Raw genomic sequence first — 18447 nt, 5'->3', positions numbered from 1 at the left:
GGAATCTGTTGCATGCTTTCAAACAACTTCTGCAGTTGAGCCATCTGTCGCTTAAATGTCATCCATTAAATATCTCCTCCTCCATAGCTGAAAATGCAGTCTGACAAATTGACGCGCTCAATTCGAAATCAACTTTCAAACTGGGCCGGCAGAAGCCCCAGTTGCTAATCCTCCCTCAAGACAACAACGCTCAACTGACCAAGCTTGACGGACTCATCGTCAATCTGATTTCAGGACCGATTCCGTGCGTCAGCAGTGTCATGCTAATATTGATCACTCTCAGTGGCGAACTGTCGGGTGGCTCCAACATCGATGCCAACAAGAAGTCGCTTTCTCTTCAGCGGAAGTACCGCACGGAAAACATGGCGGACAAACCAAATCCTTACGCGTGGCTTAAAAATTCCCATAGCCCGTTTCGCCTTTGAGCTTTTTAGAGAATTACGAACTAGCAAACAGTTCTCACTGGGCTAACATGAAGTAATTTTGGCCGGTGAGAAGAGCAAGTTGAGCAGCAGTTGAGTGCCCGTGTTAAATAGTGCTCTCTTTAATTAAAAACAAAACCGACAACCTGGGGAAAAAAAAAAAAAAAGAACGCTTTTGAAACAAATGTTTACCTTTTCTTCTGTGATCGTGAGATAAACGTTCTATTGCTGTCATTTTTTTTCCATCTTACTGAAATACCGATGTCTCCACTTTGCAACACATCAGAAGCGTAAGACGCCGGATGAAAGCAACAGCTGACAGTCGCGCTAAATGGACCTCACCAGAAAAAAACGTCAATGGAACACTTAAGTCAGGTCGCTTCATTTTATTAACATATTGAATAGAAAGACCCTCGTGGATTTTTGTTGTTGTTGTTGTTGTTAACTCCTCTCCAAAGTTGTGCGCCCGTTATCGACAGGTCATTTGCGGTAGAAACTCGGGCGGCTGGCGTTGATAGATGATCCTGCCGCCTTGGCCAAAACACGTCAGCTTTAACGGACTGCCGCTCCAGCAAAGCTTTTCCCCGATGCGCCGTGATTAACCCCACTTTTCTCATCCGCCGCGAGAAGCGACCTCGCTGACGCCGAGCGTTCTTCCGCGTCCACTCAGTCTTTTGTTTTGCTACTTGGACTAATTCTAACTGATGTCCTTTCGTTAGTGCCACGCACGGCTCTCTGAAGCGCTAACGAGCACTTCGGGCCTCCACGAGACGATGTGAGTGGGCTCGGGGATGAGCTGCTGGTGTTTTGCTATTTAAAAAAAAAAAAAAAAGAAGAGCTTCTTAAATCCTGAGCTTCTGTTTTGTTGATGTGATATTAAGCAAGGCCCCTTAATGGTGTTTACGTCCCCTTTCATTACTTAAATGGCGCATAAAATAAGTGCTGTGCTTCTTTAAGTGACCCCAAAGCGACTGTCCGCCTCATTAATTAACTGCCTGAAAGGTCAAGTGCCTCGTGATGCCTGCAAGTTCCACCTTGTTCTCCGCGATTGGTCGCAGCAATCTGTGTTTTCACACCCAATTGCACTGGCAAGTGAGCGAAAATGACGACTCGCGCTGGCATCAGATGGCCTTCATTTAACTATTTATTTACTTCGTTTTTTTTTTTTTTTGTTTTTTTTGTGGGACCCTTCCATGCACCCTGTAACCCGATAGCGTGATAAGCCGTCCACTGTCGTGACCGCTGTGCCTGAAAAGGTTAATCGATATGAAACCAGCGGAATGGAAGGTGAAAAGCGACTCAGCTGACTTCACAACGAGCAGCATTTTGGTCAATAGTGAATCATTTTTCCAAAAAAAAAGGCCTCGGATGTTCATGGCCACTCCCAGTTGCCAAAACCAGATGTAAAACTGCGAATTAGAATTTGTTTCTGCAAAACAATCACCTCGATAAGCCTTTCAGTCCGCTCGTTTAAAGGGACCAAAGCAGCTTTCCGCTGTTAGCTTTCGGCATCGAAATGATTCTGAATGACCTCTGACGCATCTCATTTCTCGTGAGTTATTTTGGTGGCTATTTTCCTCAAACCCGAACTGGTTAAATTAAAACCCCTTGCCGCTTTTCAATTAGTCAGCCCCACAAAAAACAACATTCAATTTTACTCTTTATATATGCGGGTAGAAATTGCACATTTGATTTGAGATGGTCAAACGGTGGTCCCGGAATGAACGCCGTCTGCCCAATCCCGCAGCCCAACATCTGGTTTCATTTGTCTTCATCGTGAAGCATCTCAAAATGACCCCATTTTGTTAATCTTAATCCGAACGGTCTGTTTTGCGCGACAGGCCACATCTGATGACCTTTTGGAGTTTTTATTAGCGCGCGCGTGTGCGTGCGGCAAATGCCATCTGTTCCATATCATCGCGGTTCGTGTCCGGCGCGGCGTCGCTCTTTCGATGGCGCGCGAGGACCATTTCTCATTTCGGCTTCCCACCTTCCTTGTCAGATCCAGCAAATTGATTTTAATCAGGCAATAATGAAGCAGTGATCCTCCCTCTGTTGACTCACTTTCATGCCCCGAAGAGGCTGACCCGATCGACTCCCCGAATGGATTTGAGTCATAAATGTTTACAGTTTCGTCCGATACAGCAAATCTATTTCACTGGCGGGCGCATCCAGGAAAGACGGATGCTGTTGCTGGCGGCGCTTGCTGTGATGTTTCAATTGTCTTCGAAGACACAGCGGCTGCTTTGGAGATGCATTGCAATCGTCACGTTGTGCTTGTGTCTTGCTACCGATAATTGATATGACGGCGGCTAACACGGCGTAATGATGCTCAGAATGCTTTCACGGAGGCATTCTCCACCAAATGTGGAAACGCTTGAGAGCTCGAAATATTGTTCCTTTACGTAAAAAAAAAAAAAAAACGAGATGCCGTGATAATGAAGTCAACTTTTCCGGCTCGTGTGTGATGCATAGGTGGAGTAAAGGTGCAAAAGAGAGAAAAAAAAATGGCAAGGTTTCTTCTGGCTCCCCCCCTGCGTCGGTCATATTCTCATTATTGCCCTGCATGCTGCAGTTGTGCATTTGCATGGTATTATTTTACACAAATAAATAATCTCGGCTTGCGGTGAAATGCCAATACTGCTGATTTGTTTGTGACCCTCCACTGCATCGCTTTTATTGATTCAACGCAAAGATAAATAGTGAGGAAGTGCATTAGCAAAAAAAAAAAAAAAAAAAAAACAAAAAAACAGCAAACAAATAATGACAAGTGATCCTATCAGAGCAAATCCACTTACAAATGAGGCATTGTAGTTATTTCCCCAAATGCTTGAGAAAAAAAGGAATGAGTTATTTTAAAATTCACTTTTTTTTCTTTGTTTTTTTCTTTTTAATTAGTCATCTTAAAAAAAAAAAACATTGTTTACAGCATAGCAAAAAATAATTGGATGCAAAATATGACCTTGTCCACAGGAATGGAAAAAAAAATCTATCATATATATAAAATCTTGTGCAAAAGTAAGGAAATATCCAGTAAAATACGATTTTAACATGGATAAAACAATATATATATATATATATATATATATATATACACACACATTACCCATGTTAAAACAAAATCTTATTTTACTGGACTTTCCTGAAAAAAAAAAAAAAAACTAAGGAAAGTGTCTTCACATATTAGGAAGGCATTAGCTTCCGGAACGAGATGTACAAAACAAGCTGTTCTCCACTTTGTTGAACAAGATTTAGGTGTTGTTTTCCATTTCCTTTCCTTCGTTAGCTTTGGGACTTGCGGCACCTAATGAATGTAAGCGCTCTGCCGCCACACGCGCGACCTATGCATTTGCATTTTAATACGAGCGTGAGGCGTGTTGCTTCGTAAAATCCTGCTATTTGAATTATTTGGCAGCAGACGTGTTTACATGGCGGCCGCGTGCGTACGTGATGGTGTGCGGCGGTGATGATCATGACTTGCAAGGGTAGAAAAGATTTGATTGGAGTGCAACATGTCGCCTTCACGTTTTTCTTGGAATAGCTGACATAGTTTAGCGGATGGAGTTCCGTATTTGAATGCGGACTATTTAGTCACATTTTTGGTCTCTCTCGGAAGAAATGAAAACGCTTCGGCGCAGCATACGAAATGTTCTTTGCAGAGCAAATGAAATCTGTTTCAAATATTACAAATAATGCATAGTGTATATTATTGAAATGATGTATTAAATATACACGCGACAGCTCGTAAAATGAGGGACCATTAAAGTGTGATCAGCCATGCTCAATGTATTCTTTTCATTTCCACGACGCACATTTTTCGATTCTGTTGTATCGAGTGTATGACAAGTTTTGGCCCATTTTTGATGTCGGAATTGCCTCCTCATTTTTGAGGTTCTTATTTGGGTTGACTAAAGGAGGGTCTTTGTTCAGGCGGAAGGAGGAAGATCTCAGTCTTGCATCAAATTTTCCTCACCGCCCAGACACACGATAGAAATTGATAATGCCACAGTGGTTGCGCAGACGTGACTTTGCGGTCTGCACCTCAGCCAACGTGAAATTCAATTCGACCTCTTACCTCGTGAAGCAGTTGGACAACAAGTCCACCGAATAAAAGTATTCCTCAGTGTTGAGATGTTTGTGAAAGTCGGTCGGCTCTCAGGAGCATATCTGGGTGCTCCAGAGCTTTCCAGGTGGAACTGATCGATACCCGTCAGGGGCAGAGATGTTGATTGACAGCTTCATCCATAATCTCGGATATGATCGAAATCCGTCTAACCTTCAGGCATTGCAAAGAAGAAATGTTAAAAAAACGTTTTCCTGTCTGTTGGCTTGTGAGCCAAGAAAGACAGGGCAACACATTAAAAAGAATCAAACACAAGTTCAAATTGAGAGTTGAGTTCAGTCAGGTCAGACGGAGAGCTGTAGAAAAGTGAGGCGGGTCAATTCATTTCATTCCGAGGAGTTTTTAACATTTTTTTTTGTTTTTTTTTTTTTTTAAGTAGAGCTTTGCGAAGGACTCAGTCACTGGTGAGGCCGCTTAAAGCGCCTCGTTCCTTCTTTTGGATATTGGCCTTCACGCGTAGGCTGCAAATTCCTCCCTCCCCTTTTTTTTTTTTTTTTTTTGGTCTAAAATTAAAAAAAAAAAAGCTCCAGTTTACTTTTACCTTTGCTATAGTAAATGGCTGCATGGACGTGGCAAAATTTTGTAGGCGCAAAAAAAGGTTCCTGTCCCAATACTTTTATCGAAAGCTCTTTACACGTCACCGTGTGCAGCAATGGTGCTTGTTTCCTGACGCCGTTTTGTTTGGCAAGACTGAGACGCTTTACCTCCTCGATTGTTCAATGAAGCTCATCAGATCCGGGTGCGAGGATGCCCGCCTCGCGGCTTTTGGAAAACTGACGTGGGCTAAAGATGGCGAGTCGACAAAAGGGCAAGTCCATCTTAATCACGTGCATCGATAGCTCGGTGGCAGCCGTTGTGACACAAATGTCGCATTTGCAATGGGAAGAGCTTGATTACGGCTCGTCAGTTGAGCCGAGATGCCATTTGCTGACCTTTTTAATAACATTTGTCTTATCGTTTTCGTGGTTCGAGTTGTATGATTACTATACAGTGTCCATAAGACCTCATTCTCATTTGCCTATCTCATTACATTCACGAGTATGTGCCGCTCCGGTGCAAAACTGCTGAGCGGCTTTGCTAATTAGCATTGGCATGAAGGTAGCGGACTGAAAGGCAAAGATACTGTTGTTTTAAAAACACAAGGTCGAATTTTCTTTGATGTTTACTTTGACCGTAAATTTCAACATGGGCTGACACCCAACAGCTAAAAGACATTTTTTTCCCCACTAATTGCCCAACTGCAGCTTGTTGTAAATCAAGTTGAGTTGAATGCCAGTCAAAGCAAAAAAAAAAAATAACAATAATAAAAAAAAAATAAAAAAAAAATCACCTGAAACTACTGCTCTTATCTTGAAAAACTCGTGAGTTGGGTCACTTACATTTGAAGGCACCACAGGATGAATAATTCCGCCGTAAGAATAAAGCCCCCCCCCCCCATCTCGCCCCTCATCCAAAAGTTGTCACTCATCCTTACAACTTGTTTGTAATTCAATAAAGCAACTTGTTACATACCGAGCGGCTCCCTTGTAGACTCTGACCCGGCGCAGCGGCGAGGGATGCGATCGCCCCCCCCCCCGGGACAGCTCTCGCTGGCCTCACCTCCGATAATGCGCTTTAATGTGGAGGCTACGGCTGAGGCGCTGACATGCCCCCGTCGAGACTCGGCACACGTCGGAAAACTCAGTGGCAACCTTGACAGGCACTTCACCCCTCAGTGATGGCGGGAACCCTGTCTGCTTAAGCAGCTATTACTCCACCTGATTGGTAATCACCACATGGAGCGGCGTTATAAATCCCTCAGACTGCTGCTGGTTAAGATAGAGGAACACCATTATTAGCTGACCTTGGACAGGGCAGGGACAAAAAGGGGGCCCGGCAGAATCCGGGATGAAGGGGGTTATCATCAGCGCTATAATGACACATTGTCATGCAAATGTAATTCACGCATGACCGCTGCAATCATACCGAGGAGCGGCTCATTGTGAGCAAATTTCTAGAGGGAATATATATGTAGCTCTTACCGCAATGATAAAGGAGAGCATTAGCCAAGACAAATCACTTATTTGTCGAAAGAGAGGGAGGGGGTTGCACAGTGTTCATTGAACACAAGCAAATATGGCGACATTTTAATGATGTCATTGACGACTGGGGTGGGGACAAGCCTAATGTCATGACGGTATCTTTTTAGAACGTGCATTCTTCTTGTAGAATGCTCTTTTTCATTGCAAAATTGTTTTTGTTGCCTTTTTTAGGGGAACCCGGAACACATTCATGGCACTTCCCTTCATTTCAATGAGGGAAGATGATTTGAGATGCATGTTTATAGTTAGGTTGTTTTTTTTTCGCATGATAAATGTGGTCACAGGTTGAATTCAAGTCGTATCTTCGGGATTCTTCTTTATGGCAACGTAAGCCAACCGATCAGAATGGAAAAGCGCCCGTCCGCCTTGCTGGCGTCTTCGCAGTCGTCGCGCCTCCTCATGACGCCGCTCGCAGTCGGAGCTCGCCAATTTTGCCGGAAGGCGTCGTGTGATGTTAGCGTTAGCAAGGTTGAACCGAGCGGCTATCGGGGTGGAGGAGCCCGGGAAGAAAGGGATGGCAGCTTGACAACGTGTTTATCGTACAAATTCATGACTCATCAAGAGGCCTTCGCGGGTTTGGAACACATTTGATATGATAAATTATTCATTCACTCTGTTGCTTCAATGAACATGTGGCATTCTTTTGATTATGTTGCATAATGCGTAATACGCAAGCATTCAGACAAACGGGGAAGGAAAATCTTGCTGACGGCAGTCATTTGTTAGCTAAAGCAACATTTTTTGCTTTTGAATAAAACATTCCAAATACTCGTGTCCTCTTGGGTCAGAATCACTCGCTTTTGCTAAGGCGTTCGTTCGGAAGCAAACAGCTGAATTGAATTTTCAACGGCAAATCTATTTTACCGCGTCAAAACAACTTATCAATCATTGCCCATAAATTGTGGCAAAACCTCCAGTTGCCCTCTTCACATGGCAGAGAGACGGCATTTATTTCAAGGACGTACGCCGCATCTTTTACGGCCTGGAGTCACCGCATGAGCGAGGTGTAATATTGTTCGATACCAATCGCGAGTGTGCCCGTATGTCCACACCGCGGCAATTTTTTTTAACCTCTTAGGGTATCAAACAACGGGCCGGCAAACAGCAAGTTGGAAATATTGTTTCATTTCCGTCGTGCGATCGTCTGCTCCTCCATTCTCCCGACACTCGAGGCGGTCGTGGGCAGTACACGCCGCTGGGGAGGACGCGTCTTGTCGTGTTTGTGTGCCGCTGATTAATCCACGGTCGGGTTTCCACCGCAGGCCCAATTGCAATTTGATGTCCATATTCCCTCCATTTCCATGTACATTTCAAGTGGCACGTCTCCCAGATGCTTTACGCTGACGGAATTCGAGAAACAATCTGCATGCACAGACGCCCGAATTGCCCCATAAATAACACGGCGAGCGTCGTCAGCAGGCAGGGAACGCTCTAATATCCTCGGGCACTTGCGGCTCAGGATACTTTGAAGAATGAGTCCTATTTTTAGTGAAATGCACCGAAAAGCTTGATCGCGGCTAATGTTCTTTTACGGTGAACGCTCGGATTCATGCCGTCAGGTTTGTCGGGAGGCATTTTGTGCTGACAGGCTGGCACCTTGCCGTCAATCATAACAAGCTTTGTCATGCTGTAAACATGTTGACAACCTGACAAAAAAAAGGAGTGAAAGTAAGGTTCGAAGTGTTGCTCGCTTCCGAATGTGTGTTTGGAAGAGATGCGTTTTGGCCCCGCTGCTAAGCCGCCGCTGCGGTTTCTGATTGGGCAAGTGACGATATCGCAGCCTTCCCAACGTCACGATCATGACATGAAGTGAAGGTCAAGTTGAAAATAAGTGAAACAATGATGAAAATGTATATTTGGTGTTGTATGTATGAAGCCAGCGAGACATATCAACCATGAATGACGAGACTGCGCATGAATAATTCATCCAAATGTTTTGGGGGGGGGTCGTGTGGAGGAGCAGGTGGCTGTTTCTGTGTACTGGCGTTTAACAGCGCACCCTGATTCTTGTTGAGGACATGAAAGTAAGCCCGCTTCGCGATGGAGGTCAAGCTAGCGCAAGGAGATAAAACGGTCAGAAAATGATATGATGGTCGGAGTGAGCAAAATGATCACGGTTATCAGCTATTGTCTTTTGATGGGGGGTATAAGAAAGCAGCACACCCCTGTTCAAAGTTCAGCCTTTTTTGATGGAAAATGAAAACTGAGACCAAGATCTTTAACCTATATAACAATTGAGATTCTTAAGGTCAACTTGAGGTCGTGTGCTTGCGCACTTGGGGATGCTGGTGCAAGTGTTCAGAATGAAGCCCATTCAAACGCATCTTAAATGGGAATCATCACACACCCGCCGCCATTTAAAGTGCCTCTCAATAACCCCAAATGATGTTCTTGTCGGCTTTTCCTGACAATTGGTTTGCATTCAGTTGACCATATCAAGATCTTCCAAGCATGTGGGAAAATTTGTGTATGGCCTTCAGCCTTTTGCAAGGGAAAAAAAAAACATCAGGAAAAGCGTACTAGAACACCTGGAACGGATTATTCAGGTCCAGCAGAGGCAACATCGTCATGCTTTAATCACTAAAGTCCATTGAAAGTCGATCATGTGATATCATCTGATCAAAGCCCTTACTGATGGATCCTTTATCAGTTTCATGGCAGCACGTATCAGCTAGAGTGTTCAGCCATTGGCGCTTGGAATGTGCAGCCTTTTTTCCCCAGAAGAAATTGTGTTCTACTTTTTGAAGCCATAAACTTTCTACGTGCTGGCTGATTAATATTTTCTGTACCACGAGTGCCGTGGAGCCACAAGGACCATGACAGCCTCAAATTATTCATCAGTAAGCAGAGTCACGGGACTCTCTTCAGTCGTAATATTCTCATCAGACTTGACTCGAATGGCATTTCAACGAAATACCACATTGAGGATCTCACTTCCAGAAAGACACTTGTAATAAAGATGTATTATTCACGTGGCAAACATTGAGATGCGTCACACTACGCTACATTTTTTTGGGGTGGATTAACAATTTGAAGATTCGCGCCGAGACCGCATTGTGTTGTTGTTACACTTAATAGCCTGCTTAGGTTGGCCGGCGGGCTCGCGCTCATCCATTATGCATATGACCTGCACCTGGGCTGCTTGCTGCACTGACAGTGTGAGATGGTTTAAAATCGCTAATCTCGGTGCATGCGCACGAGACGGAGATTGGGGTGCGTATGTCCTTAGTAACATGAAGGATTAACATATTCTCTATCTTAATGTGTGGACGAGAAAGGAGACGGTGAAGGTTGCTACCGTGTTGAAGTTGGTTGTCATAATGATAGAGATTGAATGAGTGAGAAGCACACAAATCACAATCATTGAAAATGTATCAAATGATGACGGCCGACGCTCATTATAAAGATTTGAAGACTTCATAAATGAATATAGGTTTAAGGTCTTCTAGCCTTCTCTTGGTTAATGCATGCAGCAATTTAGGGATTCATTTTTGGGTCTCGGACGTTTATACTTGCTGGAGCTTGTTTTATTTTCTCTCTAGACACTGCTAATTGGACATTTTATCACTCTCCGCTATAACACAGTTCCAGACAGACTTCTGGGAAAAGTTCACAGTGGCCTAGCACTCAAACATTTATTCTATTAAGTTAACTTGTGGTTAGCATGGCTTTGGCGTCTTCTTCTGTTCTCTCTCCATGCTCCGTATGTCGCATGATTAGCTACCCCTCGCTCGCCTTTAGCGATAACAAGATTTGTCAGAGCTCATTCGCTGCCACTGGGGCCAAAATTTGTGATTTAGAGGAGTGTTTCCTCACCGTGTTTAGTCAGGCTAGCTCGTGACCTACTCTTTGCTTTGAAATATCTTGAACTCTTTTGTTGCTAAAGGCTTTTAAATTACTTGAAGCACATTTATGAGAGAGCGAGAGAGAGAGAGAGAGAGAGAGAGAGAGATTATATAAGAGACAGATATACATGATATACAGTTGTCTTGTCTGGCCTAGCTAGCCAGCCACAGCTAGTAGCCTATGAGGCGCATATTAGCTTAGCCTATAGCATTCCCCGGTAATTCCAGAGCAGCAGGGATGATGGGTAACTGTTTGACATCGTTGCACTTGCGGTCGGAATCTTTATGGTCAATGTACTTGAAGCCATTTTCATGCTGCGAAAGATAAGATGACATCATCAACAAGTGTTGCACACGGTTGTTAGGTAAAGTCTCAATTGATACCGGAGGCCAAATTTGAACCGTCTGCCGCATCTACCACTCAGCCCGACTGTGAGCTGTGAAAGTAAAGTGGACCACGACCTGAACTCGTCGCCAAAGCGTCACAAGTTCATTGACAGGCAACCGCGGCCTTTTGGCAGTCAGCTATGTGAAACCATATTATCAATGACCTTTTTCAAAAGAATGTGGATATTTGACTTGTTTTACTCTGTGCATCGTCTTTCATTTTGCAAACAGAAAAGGCCGGTTATGTATATCTTCTGCTTTGATTTTGTTTGTTTGTTTGTTTGTTTTGTTGTGTTATTTTTCACACAGCGAAGCTTTAGCAATGATAGCCCTTCGTCAAATTTCCAAGTGCTGCGGTGTCCTCGACTTGGGTAGCAAGTGACCCGTCACTCTGCCTTATCTCTAGTCAAACCAAAACAAAGCACAAAAAATTAAAAATAAATCCAATATGCAGCGCTGCTGGGCGTGCTGGCTCGTAAAGCTTTTGAGGGTGAGGAAACCTTTTCTCTTTGCCCGCCTCCTTTGTTCCTCCGAATATCCGGCACACTTGAAAAGCCCCGTGGCTTTAATGAGCCTCGATACTGTGCCACCGGTGACTGTTGGGTGACAGCAACGCAGCTCATGATAATGTGCCGGCCGGGCTCAGTGCCACTGTGCTTCCACTCTTATGGAAATTGGATTGTTTTCATTATCACCCTCTGGAAGTTCTTTTGGTTCTCTCAGCTCTTCCCTCCCTCCCCTCGCTTTTATTCAGCTATGTTCATCGAAATGTGCCTTTGTTTGTTTGTTTGTTTGTTTTTTTCCTTCCAGTCCTTCAAAGGTGAAGGACCTCCGTCACGTATGTCTTTTCCAAGAACAGCTGTTCAAAAGAGGCTGCCCGGAGAGAAAAAAAAAAAAGATGAAATGGAATAAGAGGTCAATCGGTAGTCATATATTTATCCCAGTAGCTTTCAAGATGCGGTGACTTGAAAGGAAGGAGAACATCAATAGGTAAGAGGGCTGCTCTGGGGGGTCTCTCCCAAGGTTTCCATCGCCCAATGAGGAAACGGCCCCTCTTGTCCCGAGCCCCCTTTCTCACTGCGAATCCATTCAGCTCGAAAGGTGCGACAGACGTTCTTTTGAAGACTTCGGGAAACCGCCTCTGTCGATAGCAAACCCGGCATATGGCCGACGGGTGCCTTCATGAAGATTTTAAGCGAGCCACGCTGTAAATAATGAAAGTGACACGCAGAGAGCTTTGCGGCGCCTAATGAAGGCGCCGCAGATGTTCGTTGTTTCATAGTGACGCCGTCAAGACTTGTTGACATGCGCCTGACACAAAATTACATGTAATTTATGTCGCAATATTGTACGGCCCCAAGTGTACTCCATCTTTTCCATCTTGTATCCATGGCGACAGGGTGGCACTTAAGACGGCAATTTTGTACCGCTCGGAGATCCCATATTCTTCTCGGAGCCCAATCACTCGGACACGCCCAGACAAAGTCGTTTCCATCGTCAGATACTCCGCATCGACGGTGCCTTTGTATGTCACGTTGCGGTGTTATTGTCGTTCTCCCAATTTCTACCGCAATTGACGGGATATATTCGAAAATGGTGATCACGCTGGGTTGAAGCAATTAAAAATGCCCTCGTGTAAAACGTGAAATGACCAGACTTCTCATTTCAATGGCAAAATTTCAGATGTATTGCATCAGTCGCGGGGGGAAAGGAGCAACGGAATGAATGAGCCGTTTGACCTTTTCAGTTGTGTCCCCGGGTAGTGAATCTGCTGCAGGGGGCCCGGAAGCTGAGCAGTCGCATGTTGAATTATCACTCCCGCTATTCAAATCCCGCAAAGCCAGTCTTCCACATGCTCCATTCCATCCTCTGATGGCGTCGGACCCCGATGGGAGGAGAATAACAACAAGGCAACAGAGTGCGAGCTTCTTTGGGGGAGCTAAAGGTACAAATAAACAAGCATTTTTGTGGTGCTCTGAGCAAAAATACTTTTTTTTTTCTTTTTTTTTTAAGCCCTTTGTACTTCTTGGGGTTGAAGTGTATCACTTTTTTTTTTATTTCCCTTCAAATGATGTGTCATTCTCAGGGATGATCAAGCTGAAATCTTCGACAGCTACCGGCAGCAAACATGTCAGCACTTTGATGGATACTTGCTATAATGAAAGGCAACTATGATTCTTCGTTCGGCGAAGCTTCCGCTCAAATGCCCCCTTCCCTCGTCGGACCCCGATGGGAGGAGAATAACAACAAGGCAACAGAGTGCGAGCTTCTTTGGGGGAGCTAAAGGTACAAATAAACAAGCATTTTTGTGGTGCTCTGAGCAAAAATACTTTTTTTTTTCTTTTTTTTTTTTTCAGATGTATTGCATCAGTCGCGGGGGGAAAGGAGCAACGGAATGAATGAGCCGTTTGACCTTTTCAGTTGTGTCCCCGGGTAGTGAATCTGCTGCAGGGGGCCCGGAAGCTGAGCAGTCGCATGTTGAATTATCACTCCCGCTATTCAAATCCCGCAAAGCCAGTCTCCCACATGCTCCATTCCATCCTCTGATGGCGTCGGACCCCGATGGGAGGAGAATAACAACAAGGCGATAGAGTGCGAGCTTCTTTGGGAGCTAAAGGTACAAATAAACAAGCGTTTTTGTGGTGCTCTGAGCAAAAATACCTTTTTTTTTTTTTTTTAAAGCCCTTTGTACTTCTTGGGGTTGAAGTGTATCACTTTTTTTTTTATTTCCCTTCAAATGATGTGTCATTCTCAGGGATGATCAAGCTGAAATCTTCGACAGCTACCGGCAGCAAACATGTCAGCACTTTGATGGATACTTGCTATAATGAAAGGCAACTATGATTCTTCATTCGGCGAAGCTTCCGCTCAAGTGCCCCCTTCTTGCCATCAAATGCAATAAGGCGGAGGGATAAAGGCAATTTTGCCAAACCGCCTCATAATCGTTTTCTAAAGTGAAGGACATTGCGTCTTTGTTCGAGTCGCTGTCAGAGACACTTCTGGCGCCGTGGCTCGGTCCTTCGCTTTCAGGGGGCATTTTCAGCAACGCCGACAAATGGTCTCCACCTCCGGGTCACAGACGATCCGACCGCGCGTGCGCTCGGCGGTACATTTCCGCAATCAAGTCGCAGACTCTTAAAATAGTGACCGCGGTGATGAGGTGCCGTCACCTCGCCACAAGCGGTTGCGGGGCAGGCCCGCTCGCCCTCCTCCTCGTGTCTCGCTCGGAACAAGTGACCCACTTTCACTGTCCTCATCTCATACTTCATTCTTTTTGTTTCTCCTTTCCGCCCCGCTCTCCTTTTGTCCATCCAGAGGCCATCTTGTGCGACGTAGGCGAGTTTCACTGTCACGATCGGGAAACCTGCGTCCCCGAGGCCTGGCTCTGTGACGGCGAGCCCGACTGCCCCGATGACTCCGATGAGTCTGACGTGACTTGTAAGTTCATCATTCCATCCAATCCCTCAAGCATGCCACATTTTCATTGAACGCATCATCATGCACGAACCAATTGTGAAAGGTAGCTAGCGATCATCGACTTTCCCGGCACACAATGGCAATTACGGCCTGGAGTCGATTAATCGGCAGCCACGTTTTAGCATTAGCAGCATGGATGTCTCACTGGAATCAACATGGGGCTGGTGCGGCACGGCAAACTAGCAGTGTGTGGTAATATTGGACTATGACTACAAGTCTGTTCTCACTAGCAGCATGGATGTCTCACTGGAATCAACATGGGGGCTGGTGCGGCACGGCAAACGACCAGTGTGTGGAAATATTGGACTCTTAATGCCCCTTGCAAAATATGCAAGTCTGTCCTCAAATAGAACGAAAGCACAGGTGCCGTGAACAAGTTATCTGCTGATGAAAAGCCAAAATCTTCACGTCACCTTTCACAAAATTCCACAAATGCCTTCCCTGGAATGGAGAAAAGAGCGACGATATCCTGTGGTTGAGTCTTAGCCACAGAATTTGAATCGCAGTTGTATGATGTGCTGCCGTTACAAATTAGCCAAGCAACACGGGAAAAATCAATTTTCAGATTGTGAGAGCATCACAGCGCCGCCCGCGAGTACACCTCGCGTGTCTACAACAATACCTCAACCAATGCTATGCTAGGCACAAATCAGTTTGTTATCGGTCCCATGTGACAGCATGAATGCAACGGAAAGGCCATGAAATGAACCTTCACACAAACAAAGCTTGTCTTAATTAGCCGCATGCCAAGAAGAAAGAACAGAGACTCCTGGCGCTCCTCTGTTGTTGCTTTTGCTTGAATTCATTGGCAGGTTGTCACCCCGAAGTGCAAAACAACGCCGATCACGGTTAATCATCCGTTGGTCTCTAACGCCTTGCCCTCATTAGGGTTGTGGGGAGGGCTGGAGCCATCCCCGGCGGAGACAAACAACCATTCACACTCACAGTCGCACACATCCCCATCCTCACATGCTAACACGCTAACCCCAATCGGTGTTGCTAACCATTGCAAAAAAAACGTACCGTGGCAGCCCGACCGCAACTCCTGCTGGGTGTAACTGTGGTTATTGCAGACCGAGAACGGGGCCGCTGTCCTAATGGCCTTTTTAATACTCCTCTTTTCCAGAACACAACTACCGTCCTTAATACGGCACAAGCGGCCAAGTTTTTCAATAGAGCCGATGTTCACTAAAAGCACGAAATGCGGCTGCTCCACATCCAGTCGGTGTGCGCGTTTCCACCCTATGCTTGTCCCCCCCTTCTCCTCGACCCCTGAATTGGCTCCATCAACCGAGCGTAAGCCTCTTATTTCCATTTTGCCAAGAGAAGCATATGATAAGTTTGCACGGCGGCAACGCCCGCCGCTCGCTCCCAATCCATTCATGTGATCAGAGCCGCGAAGCTGTGCCAGACAGACACTTACGAAAAAATATCTGCCGGAGACGCGTCGCACGCGGTCGGCTCTCGAGCACATTTTAATGTCCTGCATGTCTTTCGATGATGTTTCTTTTCTTGCAATATTTTAAATGCCACAAATCCAACTCATCATTTATGCGCTTTGATCAATTATCAAAGTATAATCTTTTTTTTTTCTTCTTTTTTTAATACGATCCTGTCAAGACACAATTTTTCTGAATCAGCAATGTATCCGCAGAAGTTGACCACCCAGTGTAACCGTGATGAATCCCCTTGAGCAGAAAAGTCCGATTATCAAGATGTTTTTGGTGTTTTATTACAGGAACCAAATGAAAGCTCTCTGTTTATGTCAACATGATCTAATTAGAGTCAGCAGCTGTTATCATGTTCACAGCTACTTGGACATTCTCGATTGGATTAACGCAACCGAGGGGAGGCTTGGTGAGGCAGTTTATGCCTCAGTGACTGCTGTGTTAATGCAACGTCACCGCAACTATCGGACCGAAAGGCCACTGGGCCCAATTTGCAAAGATTAAACAACCCTTTTTTCGTGGGTGCGCTGACTGAATTGCGGAAATGCGCTGCACGGGATTTTCTCATCGCTACGCTCAGACAGCGACGGCGCTTATGTTGTTTTCATAAAATGAAAATTGATTGTTATCTGTAGTCGTATTAATTGAAGTGGACTATTCAACGATGGAATGTGACCACCGTGTGGCACTGCGCTCATAATTGTGCTCAATAGTGACATGGCACTTTTGACACACGTAGGAACACTTTTGAAATTGCTTGACAAATGGAAATGAAGTGGAGGCACTCTGCATAAATTGTCGATGCCTTCCATAGGTTTTGGGAAACCTCTTCCGTTTTGTCGTCTCATCTTTATCTCTATGTCACGTCCATTGGGATGGCTCACGCGGTCAAAACCATCAAATCCCGATTTCAACCGCGCTAAAAAAAGGAGCACAGATACGTGTAAATATTGCATGTCACGTCACGTTCGGTGGGTGGCCGGTCTCGTCGTGTTCCTTTGCGACTGCGATTTAGTCCAATATCTTCACCAACCTGTTTTCATCTGAGAAATATGATCCCGCCTCGCTCTGCGCGGTCACTACGGGCTAAATCACTTAATCTCCAGAAGGCCATTAATCATCACATCGATTATTGCAGGACCTGTTTGGTTCCCGGTGCCAGGAGAAAGAACACCTTGCATGTTCATTCAAGAATAGCGCACCGCTCATTAACATGGATTATGTATTGAGAGAAAAGGGGGAATTAGATCAGGCTTTACGCTGCAAACAGGAGGCAGGACCAGAATATATTGCACTTTCCCCAAAGATCGGCTGCGGTATCATGAGAAACTGTGATGTCTTAAAACTAAAAGCAAAGTATGAATTAGTCCTGTGCATGTAGTACACAACGCTTTTGCGAAGGGGGCTTTACTTTTAGAATAAAAAAAATGGTGGTCAGTGATGTCTTTTTTTCCTTTCTGGGTCACAAATAGCTCTTCACTCGCATCTTCGGGGTTTACGAGGGACTCCGATTGGAATACAAGAGGAGGTACCGGTTTCGCCGGTCAGCCGCAGGCCTCCTGGGACCGATTTGTCGCTGACAGTTATTCGAGGGGAGGGGCGGGTGGACCCTCCAGGAATCGCACAAGAAACCTCGGTAACGCGGCAATTCACCCGTGCTGGAGTTCAAGCCTTCACGATGCGCGCAGCGTCACGCCTGTGCCGCTTTCCGCGAGGGCGGCTCAGCATCCGCTGTGGCGATGCCGAAGTGTCAAAAGGGAATTTCGAGGAATGCCAAGGCTGTTATTAGTCGTGTTTTTGACGGAGGCGCTCGGATGATATGTTTTCTGTTTCGATTTCTCTGAAACCTCCAGCGTCTCTCAGACGTGCTTGTATTTATTCTGCACGTTAGCAGACGGTGTCTTAGAAGCGAAATCCTTCCTAAAACCTCCGGGAAAGGATTTTATAGACGTTCGGCTCATGTCAGAAATGCTGCTCTGCGGGGCTTTGTCAGTCTTCCGGACATTTCGACCACTAAATCCTGTCAATTGTCAATGCCAGAGGTAACGAGGATAAAATGGGTCAGTGGCCGACTTCAAATACTCGGTCGAAGAAGCTTTGTTTCACGGCTGCGCCAAGGTTTCTTCCATTCATCGTTTGATTTTCGAGAGGAGGCTACTCTGGTCGGGTTTCTCCCCCTTGCTGCCCGTCATCAAATAACAAGGTTGCGTCTTGCCAAAGAGAGAGTCCATGCTCAGCGTGCCGGACTTTGAGATGAAACCATTGTGGCATTGTGGGGGAGCTTTTTTGTTTCGATAATAGTGCCGCCTGACTCTTTCTTCCGCAAGGTTATTACACCGGCCGGGCAGATGCTTTGATGATTCGGATCGTGTTCTTCCTATTCACCGAATCTTTTCACACAATCTCCATTCAAATAAGACGAATCGACACATCGCGTGCGATCGGGCGCTTTGCGTTGTTCTTTTCATCATTCGGCGGCCGCTTGATTTGCATCGTCATCGTCATCACGGCTTGCCTTACGCCGTCGAGGATTTGTGGCCACGGCTTACTTGCTTGAAGTCTCCTCAAGTAAAGGAAATCGCCCCTAATGGGGCGTTATTGTCCGACCAAAATTTTCAGATTGTGTGCCCGCACATTCAGGTGCGACAAAATCCACTTGAGCAA

At 45.5% G+C, this 18447-nt stretch overlaps 1 protein-coding gene across 1 annotated transcript in view; it reads left to right on the top strand.

Moving 5' to 3' along the window:
* LOC109521772 (low-density lipoprotein receptor-related protein 1B-like) overlaps nt 1-18447 on the top strand; it is a 94842-nt gene that overhangs the window by 35606 nt on the left and 40789 nt on the right. Inside the window, exon 2 of the mRNA XM_019879838.1 lies at nt 14174-14296. Coding sequence (XP_019735397.1) covers nt 14174-14296 — 123 coding nt within the window. The remainder of the gene's footprint in view (nt 1-14173; nt 14297-18447) is intronic.

This window comes from Hippocampus comes, unplaced genomic scaffold (genome assembly GCF_001891065.2).
Source record: "Hippocampus comes isolate QL1 unplaced genomic scaffold, H_comes_QL1_v1.1 scaffold214, whole genome shotgun sequence".
In the NCBI taxonomy this organism is placed as follows: Eukaryota; Metazoa; Chordata; class Actinopteri; order Syngnathiformes; family Syngnathidae; genus Hippocampus; species Hippocampus comes.
The sequence above is the reverse complement of the archived record's forward strand: the minus strand, read 5'-3'. Positions and strand labels throughout refer to the sequence as shown.